The sequence below is a fragment of the Triticum urartu genome, chromosome 4A, assembly GCF_056163025.1.
Source record: "Triticum urartu cultivar PI428250 chromosome 4A, HENAU_Tu73, whole genome shotgun sequence".
Lineage (NCBI taxonomy): Eukaryota > Viridiplantae > Streptophyta > Magnoliopsida > Poales > Poaceae > Triticum > Triticum urartu.
In genome coordinates, this window is record NC_141876.1 from 309,889,238 (window position 1) to 309,899,097 (window position 9,860).

The 9,860-nt window shown below is 43.4% G+C and overlaps 1 protein-coding gene across 4 annotated transcripts; it reads left to right on the plus strand.

The window, feature by feature from the left end:
- The first annotated feature begins 862 nt into the window (after positions 1 to 862).
- On the plus strand, positions 863 to 7,047 carry LOC125551405 (RNA-binding KH domain-containing protein RCF3). Of its 4 annotated transcripts, none has more exons than XM_048714631.2 (8): positions 863 to 1,019; positions 2,333 to 2,908; positions 3,410 to 3,832; positions 3,927 to 4,184; positions 4,273 to 4,539; positions 4,626 to 4,675; positions 5,187 to 5,259; positions 6,908 to 7,047. In XM_048714631.2, exons 2-7 carry the CDS (start codon positions 2,336 to 2,338, stop codon positions 5,233 to 5,235), a joined length of 1,620 nt encoding a protein of 539 aa, XP_048570588.1. In that variant the 5' UTR covers positions 863 to 1,019; positions 2,333 to 2,335; the 3' UTR covers positions 5,236 to 5,259; positions 6,908 to 7,047. The 4 variants fall into 4 exon arrangements, with proteins under 4 accessions (XP_048570588.1, XP_048570587.1, XP_048570585.1 ...); XM_048714630.2 differs by lacking the exon at positions 6,908 to 7,047 and adding an exon at positions 5,993 to 6,701; XM_048714628.2 differs by lacking the exon at positions 6,908 to 7,047 and adding an exon at positions 5,353 to 5,827.
- The last annotated feature ends 2,813 nt before the right edge of the window (positions 7,048 to 9,860 follow it).

Genomic DNA, 9,860 nt, shown 5'->3' on the forward strand with positions numbered 1-9,860 from the left:
CACACCATCACCACTATTGGAGCTACTCGGAGCCCACCATCCACAACATCTCTCCCCCGAACAGCAATTCCTCCCAAGACGGCGCCTCCATGGAGGATACGACGCGCAGGACGCTGCCGCCGCCCAATCCAGACTGAATTTTGGACTTTTGTCCGGGAGGGGTTCGGGGGTGGATAGGGGGGACCTCGGCTTCGCCTCCAGGAAGGGTAACAGCGTCAAGTGACATCGCCGATGCCGGGCCGAACACGCCGACCAAAGTTTCCTCCGGTCCCCATCCTATGCACCAAACCTCCGTGTACTCCGGATCCGGCAAGCCACGATCCGAAAACCGCGAAGATGAAAGAGCCATGAGGCTCAACCCACCAGAAAGGAGGATCGAGAAAAACTCCTTGTAGATCTCCAGACACCGAATCCAATGATCCGACGTGGCCAGCGACGATCATCACCACCCCGCGGCGGCCGACGGAGTTCGAAGAAAGGAGATCCGGCGGCACCCGCGACAACCGGTTAGGCCAACGCATCCACCACCTCACGACACGCAGGTCGCCACTACCGTGTCGCGTACGACGCTGATGGGAGACCCGCCCGCCGCGCCGCCGGACCCCACGTTCGCCCGACGTTCCTCTGGATCCCGCTGTCCCGCGCCAGTCTAGACGAAGAGGATGGGGAGAAGCCCCGCCGCCGTCCAGCCGGCCAGGCTTCGCCCGGCGGCACTATGGACGGCGACGAGGAGGGGGGGAGGAGGAGGAGACTCGAGAGGCCAGCCGGCCAGGCTTCGCCCAAAACGCTGTTCTCGACGCTCCTTGCGAGGATCCACTCAAAAAACAAAAAAAAAAGCTCCTTGCGAGGATGATTGCCCGATCTAAATGTTTACTTTTGTGTTAGAAGTTGCTGGAGCCTTCACCCAGGGTGCAAATCGCTTATTAGCCCCCTTCTGTTCCGCGTGAGACTCATAGACTTGTCGTTCTCTCCTCGTCTCCCTACGCCAGATCTGGTACCCTTCTCCGGCGGCCGCCGCGGTGAGCTCCCCCCCCCCCCCCCCCCCCCCCCCCCCCCCGCGCGCTCTCCCTCCCTTCGTTTCCACTGTTTTGCTGGTCTGCCCTCTCCCACATGGCTGCCCGCGCCGTGAGCTACAGCCGAGGATCGCCCGTGAACATCCTCGTCAGTTATGATCCATCCACTTTCTTGATGATTTGTTTGCTGCGCGGTTGAGGAGTAAATGATAGTATAAACGTTTGCTTGTACTGAAGGCAGGAGAATTGGGGTTATGTGCGTCTGTCTTGATGCGCAAGTTCCTTTAGATGTACCTCCCCGAAGTGTAGTTTGGGGCACTTATCTGGGAGGTTGGCGCTCCGTAATGAGAGGATGGAGAGAGCGGGCCCTTTTGAATTTGATTTTCGGTAGATGCCTGCGTGTTTCATTTTTGTACGGGCTCTGTTTAGGTTTTTCCAAAGATTTGTTCTCCAGTTAATTCAGCTGCCCAGAAAGAGGCTCATGTATGTGTTGAAGAGACCGAAAGTCCGAAACCAATATTTTCTTGTCGAAACAGACTCTTTTGTCTGCAGAGATCTTGTCTAAGTAGATTTCGTCTAGTGAGAGGCATGTATTTGGTCTCCATATATTTTTGATTTGTTAAGGATTTATAACTTCAATTGATTTTGCTATGTGCGTTCATTAAGTGGCATAGTCCTCAAATTCACCCGGTCAATTTTAAGGGTTGCCACATTTTTAGTGGTCCTAACATGGACAGCAGATATTGGTACAGGTAAGCATGCTCTTATTTGAATTTTTTTACATCTTTTCCTGTGGGATGATTATGTATTAAAGAGACCAAAATCCATTATTTTCTTGTCGAAACGGATGTTTTTCTTGGAGATGTTCTCTAGTCAGAAGCATGCATTTGGTTTCCGTGTTTGATTTGGCAAGGATTTATAACCGCAGTTGATTTTGCCATGTGCATTGATTAAGCGTTGGCCTGCAATCTGCTATAGCCCTCAATTCCACCTGGTGGATTTTAATATTTGCTTCATTTTTGGTGGTCCTAACATGGGCACACAACATAAGTAGGCCCAGGTGAGCGATGCATGCTTTTATTTGGAAGCCATCATCTTTTACTATCATATGGTATCGAGGGTCTTAGCTGCTGCCTGATGCCACTTGGGTTTGGAGGTGGAAAAGCTTGATGGAAAATAGAATAGTACCCTCTTTATGAAGAATCCTAATGTACCACATGACATGCTGTGTTATTACTGCCGTTGAAGAATTTTTATTTAAGTTTGTATTTGGTTCTCACGGTATTCTATGTTGCTGACTATTCTGTCTCTGCTTTTAGATCATGGTCGGGCCTGGGCACCGGAACAGTCATGGAAAGCGGCAGTCTGATTATGCTGAAAATGGAGGTGGCAAGAGAAGAAATCCTGGTGATGATACATATGCTCCTGGTCCAGATGACACTGTCTATCGCTACCTTTGCACGTCTAGGAAAATAGGGAGTATAATTGGGAGGGGTGGAGAAATTGCCAAACAGCTGAGGAGCGATACTCAAGCTAAGATTAGGATTGGTGAGAGTGTACCTAACTGCGATGACCGAGTCATAACAATATTTAGCTCAAGCAGGGAGACTAATACCATTGAAGATACCGAAGATAAGGTTTGCGCTGCTCAAGATGCTCTCTTTAGGGTTCATGAGAAGCTTGCCACAGATGATGGTCCTGTGAACGAAGAAAATGAAGAGGGTTTAGGTCAACTTACTGTTCGGTTGCTTGTGCCATCTGATCAGATTGGATGCATTATTGGAAAAGGTGGGCATATCATCCAGGGAATCCGCAGCGACACTGGTTCACAAATACGTGTTCTTAGTAATGAACACCTTCCTGCATGTGCTACTAGTGGTGATGAACTTCTCCTGGTTAGTCAATTTTTCCTGCTTTTTCCTGCAATAAATGTACAGGTGTACTACTATACTCGTATAGCAAGTATATCCTCTCTTCTATATAGTACATGTGGACATGTGGTATCCGTAGTCTTACCAAATACTCCCTCCGTTCCTAAATATAAGTCCTTTTAGAGATTTCAATATGAATTACATATGGATGTATATAAACGTATTTTAGAGTGTAGATTCACTCATTTTGCTCCGTATGTAGTCTATATTAGAATCTCTAAAAAGATTTGTATTTAGGAACGGAGGGAGTATCTACTACAACGAATGTTTACTTGTTTATGTGCAGTAGGTATTTCATATGCTCTGGTTGTAAATTTGTACTCATTAATTGAATAACGGCCATGTTCATTTAATAAATGGGTATATTTTCTTCAGTTTATTTAGTTTAATACAGTGTATACTGTATTGTTTTGTAGTGTCACTGAAATCATAAATATATAACATTTTTTATCATTTTAAAACTAGATAATTGGGGATCCGATGGTAGTTAGAAAAGCTCTTCTCCAAGTGTCATCTCGCCTCCATGGCAACCCATCCAGGTCACAGCATCTCCTTGCGTCCAGCTTAACCCAACCTTTTCCAGCGGGATCCCGCCTTGGTAGTTCCTCTACTGCACCAGTTGTAGGGATTACTCCTATGGTTAGTCCTTATGGACGATACAAAGGTGATATGGTGGGAGATTGGCCTTCTATATACCAACAACGGAGGGAGGTGAGCTCTGCAAAAGAGTTTAGCCTGCGTGTGCTTTGTGCTGCGGCGAATGTCGGAGGTGTAATTGGAAAAAGAGGTGGTATTATCAAACAGATTAGGCAAGAATCTGGAGCTTTTATCAAAGTGGATAGTTCGAGTGCTGAAGATGACTGCATAATTACAGTTTCGGCAAAGGAGGTAATTTCTCTCTTCTTCAGTTTTTGCCTGATACGTTTCCATGTTTATATTTAGTAGCAGGTCCTGATTAATTCTAATTTTCCGTGCCATGCAGTTCTTTGAAGATCCTGTCTCTCCAACAATCGATGCTACAGTCCGTTTACAGCCAAGATGCAGTGAGAAAATTGATGCAGAATCGGGGGAGCCATCATATACTACACGTTTGTTGGTGTCGACATCACGGATAGGGTGCCTGATCGGCAAAGGTGGTTCAATCATTACGGAGATACGAAGAACATCGAGAGCAACCATACGAATCATTTCGAAGGAGGATGTTCCAAAAGTAGCATCGGACGACGAAGAGATGGTCCAGGTAACAACTTTAACTTCTGATGTTCTTTGTTTCACGACTCCTTGTTGCCATAAAAAATATTTACTGTTGTAATTGTCATGTACAACAGATCAGCGGAGATCTTGATGTTGCAAGGCATGCTCTTGTGCAAATAACTACAAGGCTGAAAGCCAACTTCTTTGAAAGAGAAGGTGCTTTATCAGGTTTTCCACCTGTGATCCCATATCACCCTTTGCCTGCTAGTGTGTCCGATGAGCCAAAGTATCTAAGCAGAGACAATAAGTCTGCTGGGCACGATTATCCATATTCTAGTGGATATCATGCATCAGACGATGTGCTTCCTGTTGACCGTTATGCAAATTATGGCAGCTCCCAGGTATAGCATCCCTTTTATTCATTGCAAATCCTGCCGACATTTTGTCAGGTTTCTTATCCCACAATACGAACTGAAACCATCTCTAGGTCTACGGAGGCGGCTATGGTGCTTACAGTGGTGGTTCTGGCAGCAGCGGGTAAGAATGACTTTTTTTTAGTCACCCAGTATACATATTCACGTTGTTGATCATAGTTCTGTGTAGGGAAATAAATGTTAAAAAAAGCACTAAGTGTAAATTGCTAGTTCTGGCTCTAGCGCCTACTTTGCCTAAGCGGCATGCCTAGGGACGATTAAGCGCATGGCTAGTACGATAAATCGGTTGCTGTTCTGCTGTCGCCTAGCACCTAACCACAATTAAGCGGCACATGTATAGGCGTGGTTTTTTTAACCAAAATATTAATGTTTCTTTACACTCGATATATTGCTGTCTATTACTCCCTCTGTCCCATTATACAAGATGTTATTAGAACCAATGTACTCATATGTTGGTTGTAATAACATCTTATATTATGAGATGGAGGGAGTGTCATTTTGTGCAAACTTTGGTCAAGGCCAAGTTTACTTGATATTCCATTTTTATCTTTGTAGGCTTATCTTTATTCCATATGTAATTTTTCACTTGGTACTGTTTGCAAATTCTTTATCAGGTTATCTGGCTCTACCTATCTTTCATCTGGAAAACGCTATGGCTATTAAAATGCAGGTTGTTGAATCCAACAGGTATGGTTGCTGTGCGTGTTGAGACGTATATAGTGACTACATGGTCAATACTTGCTTCTAACCACATCTGCCTTTGAAACACATTGAACCCAGCTCAGCTCTCTTCCGATGAACCTGTCCGTTTCACATTTGCACCCCTGCCCAATCCTTTACTGAAAACAGCCAAGACCAATGAAGTTTGGAGCCTGCTTATTGGAGCCCCTACCCAAACCAGATGACTGAGAGTATGGCCCAACCTGGAAGCTTTGCTTAAGAGGACCTGTCTGGATGCCACAAACCCTCTGATTTCCCTAGTAGAATACATTTACTCTTTATCTTTTCCTCCGGGCCTGTGTGTGATGCCCTGCCGTAAATGTTCTGAACCTATGTATTGGAAGGTCACATAAGATTCTGTATTTGTTGTCCTAAAACCTGCTTAGTAGTTTGTATGAGAGACTTGGTCCCCTATTCGCCATCCAAAACTTAGGAGATGCTACTTGCCCTTGCATGCAAATATGCATTCCTTCATTGATACATACTGTCATTGTTAGCAGTAGTAATTCAGAATAATATTACCAAGACTTGCTCCTGTCTGCAAACAGTAACCATGAGATACCACTATGACTTACAACTTGAAATCCTAAATCAATGAGCTCAAAATGTGTGCAGGATATAGGAGAATTTTTGCTGTCTTCCGATTACATTGGCTTGCGAATACCATACACATGTTTGATTCAGTTGTTTCGTGTTTCAGTCACCCTGTAATCAGATACGGTGCTTCACAATCCCAAAAAGGGCCCATCCCAGCTGGATTGGGATAGCACAATCCCAAAAAGAGCCCATCCCAGATGGATTGGGATAACAGCATCCCAGCTGGATTGGGATAACACCGCATGCCGTCTCACTTGTCCCAACCTTCTCCTCACCAAGAGGCCTGAGGCCCAGAGACCCTGAGCAGCAGCGATGACGCCGCAGCAGGCACCTGCGCTGGAAACCTCCTTGCTCTTGTCTGTCTCCTTTCGCCCACCGACGAATCTATAGAATCCAGGATGCTAAATCTTGGATTCATTTGCCAATCGATGTACCAACAGCCTCTGGACCAGGAGAGATCTTCTCTGTATGCGTCTGTGTTCATCGATCTGGCCTTTTTTGTGTTGGTTCTGGATCAATCTGCGTTTGTTTTGTTTTGTTCTGGTGCTGGATCTGGGGGAGCCGGCGGAGGTCTTCTTTTCTTCTCTTTTCAGGCGTCCCGAGCTATCCTGCGTCAGAGCTGTGTTGTAATGGGAAAACAAACCTTCCTTGAACCAAACAGATTGTGTAATCACAGAGACCATCAGCTAATGCAGTGTATCTTGATTATAACACCCAATACATTGCCAGTCCTGAAGCAAACTGGTTGATAATTTACCTATGGAACAACTTTTGGCATGGTTGTCTGAAAGTACCAACCTTTGCTTGAGATTCTTAAACGCCTTAACATGCCATAGGTGCGCACATGATCAGAATGCCATTTGACATGCATGTGTTGCACCAATGGAGTATTGGCAAGTTACGAGATTGTGATTAGGTATCATCATGTTGGATAAATTGTGCTGCATTTTGTCCAGAGGTGTGTGCACTCTAGATTTGAGTTTGTGTTTGGAGCATTTTCGTTATTCTTGTTAACCAGGAAGGCGCAGGAGCATATACACAATCATGGAGCTAGAGACAGGCCGTTGCCGACATACTTTGCATTGGTTAAGTAAACATTTCCAGCTTGTTTATTGGACATATTTTGCATTGGTTAAGTAAACATTTCCAGCTTGTTTATTGGACATACTTTGCATTGGTTAAGTAAACATTTCCAGCTTGTTTATTGGAAATAGGCAGCAACAGGGTCATGGTTGTATCGTGCTTCTTAGGTCTTTCTACCAGTCTTCGTATGTTTATTTATTATGCAGTGTGTATTCAATTTGATCACTTGGGCAAATGGTGAAAGCTGAATATCATTATTCATTAGTTTTGTTGTGTTTATTCAACTGGTGAAGCTGAACATTCATACGGGGTTTGATTGGGTGGCTGTTGGCCTGATTATATTTGTTTTTTTTTTGCTAATTTCATATATGGGATTTAGCATGTTTCGTCCTGTCTCAAACATCGATCTAAATTAAATTAACGCAATCCATGTGAGGTTGACAAGTTGGTGATAGTAGTAGAATGCCCGTGTGTTGTCACGGACTTTTAAAATATTTTGCTATATGTATATAAATATTATGCATGTTAACTTTCACTTGTAGAGAAAAGATAGCACATGCACAATGGAGTAATAATTGAAGTCCACTTCATTTGCAATGTAAAATGATAAAAATAGAAATTGATGATGCATACATATAGAACGATGATCCAACTAAAAATCCAGTACAAATTAAGATATACATGATGTGATTAAGAAATTCTTGCACGATATCAATTTCATTCGCACGATATTTGAGCAAGTATAGTAAAAACTTCTTTGTCAACTCATACCCATCATGCATAAGCAATATATGTATTTATCACGAATACTCCACGTTAAAGACCTTAAATGTGTAATGGAGAGTACTTACTGTGCAAACTGAATGGATGCATTCTTTACCGTTCTACCAAAGCATAAAGGAAAAAAAATCGCCAGACACATCCATGCAATTTTCTAAATTAATATTATATTGAAAATATAGTGATACCAAAAACAAATACATGTATTTTAAATGTTATGATGATGAAACATATATTTACTAGCTGATTGCGTTCGTGCCATCTGGTGTAAATAACATATAAGCTGTAGACACAAATAGATAAATAACAATAAATCATTATACATATGAATTGATTAAAAATAATATTCATTATATGCTTGTAATGAGTTGAGACTACCATATCTTGTTGTACACAAGTACTAACATGTTGTATGACGTGATAATATTTTGGTAGGTCTATATCCTTTTCTATCTTTTTTTTAATCTGGTTAGATACGAATATGCTAATAATATGTACCTTTTCATCCGTCCTGTCTGATAGATGCTCATGAGCAATATGTAAGCATTTATCACCTCTAATTTCACATTTAATATATTTATGATATTAGATATTACATACGGGTTTATTTTACTAAGTACAAAGTTTATGCGATTGGTCTTACACTGTCATGCAAGAACTATCATCTTTTATAAGGCATTCTAACTCATCGGTTGATAACAAGGCATCTTCAATGTCCACGAACTTGATTTTCTTAGGGAAAGACATGATTGATTCAATGAATTTAACATCTCCTGGGGTACAAACATGGTTTGTCGTCATGATACAAAAACAAGCAAAACCAGTATGCAAAAATGAGCCAAATTAGTTGAACACATAAAACAACATGACAAAGAAAAGACCAATAATCACATTTAAAAAATACCTTACGTGATGACATTTGTATTTGCTTTTTTGTTTGTTTGTTAGGAGATATCACCGCTTGCACATTTCTTTTGAGGGCTATCACCACTTGCACATTAATATGTTGTAAAAGACTTTGTAAACTTTTTCACCTACCCAGCCTTATCCTCACCTCGCCCTCACTTTCAGGATGTAAACGACATTGGATCTCACTTGTCCCACAAATGCCACCCACGAAAAAAGGTCTATAGTGTATTTGGGAATCCAGTAAAAATATGTAGAACAAATGGGTAGCCCAACAAAGCCCACCGACGCCAGCGGCTGACTGCAACATCCAAATGTGTTCGCCTCCTTTGTCCAAAACTGTTGGGGATATAACTATCAGGTATGACCCGCCCAGAAGGGGCCGGGTTAATCCTAATGGCGGGTTACTAAAAGTTCAAGTGAATATACAAGGCGATGGTTTAGTATAAGACTTGTAGTAGGCCCAAGCCCAGAGGTGGCTTGAGGCCCGTGATTGTAAATCGCCATGGGTAAGAAAGACTTGTAAAGGAAGTTACCGAGCCGGACACGTTATATGAGCCGGCCTGGACTCTATAGAACGCCAGGCGTCAACCCATATATATATAAGGTCTGACCTGGTGGCGGCTTAGGGTAAGAAACAACAGATCGAGAAGCCAAGCTAGCGTATCTCGCTCCTTGGTCATTGAAACCTAGCAATACCACATCAACTGGACTAGGCTTTACCTTCACCGCAAGGGGCCGAACCAGTATAAACCTTTTGTGTCCTTTGTCCCGATCAATCCCTTTAAGCTTCCTAGTTGCGATGGCTGTTGGGGAACGTTGTAGAAAACAAAAAATTTCCTACTCGTTTCACCGAGATCCATCTAGGAGTTCATCTAGCAACGAGCCATCGGGTGCATCTACATACCTTTGTAGATGGCGCGCGGAAGCGTTCAAAGAACGGTGATGATGTAGTCGTACACGACGTGATCCAAATCACCGATGACCAAGCGCCGAACGGACGGCACCTCCGCGTTCAACACACGTACGGGACGAGAGACGTCTCCTCCTTCTTGATCCAGCAAGGGAAGAGGAGAGGTTGATGAAGATCCAGCAGCACGACGGCGTGGTGGTGGATGCAGGGCGTTACAGTAGCAGGGCTTCGCCTATACTACGAGGGAGAGACGTAACGGGGAGAGAGGGAGGCGCCAGGGGCTAAGGTA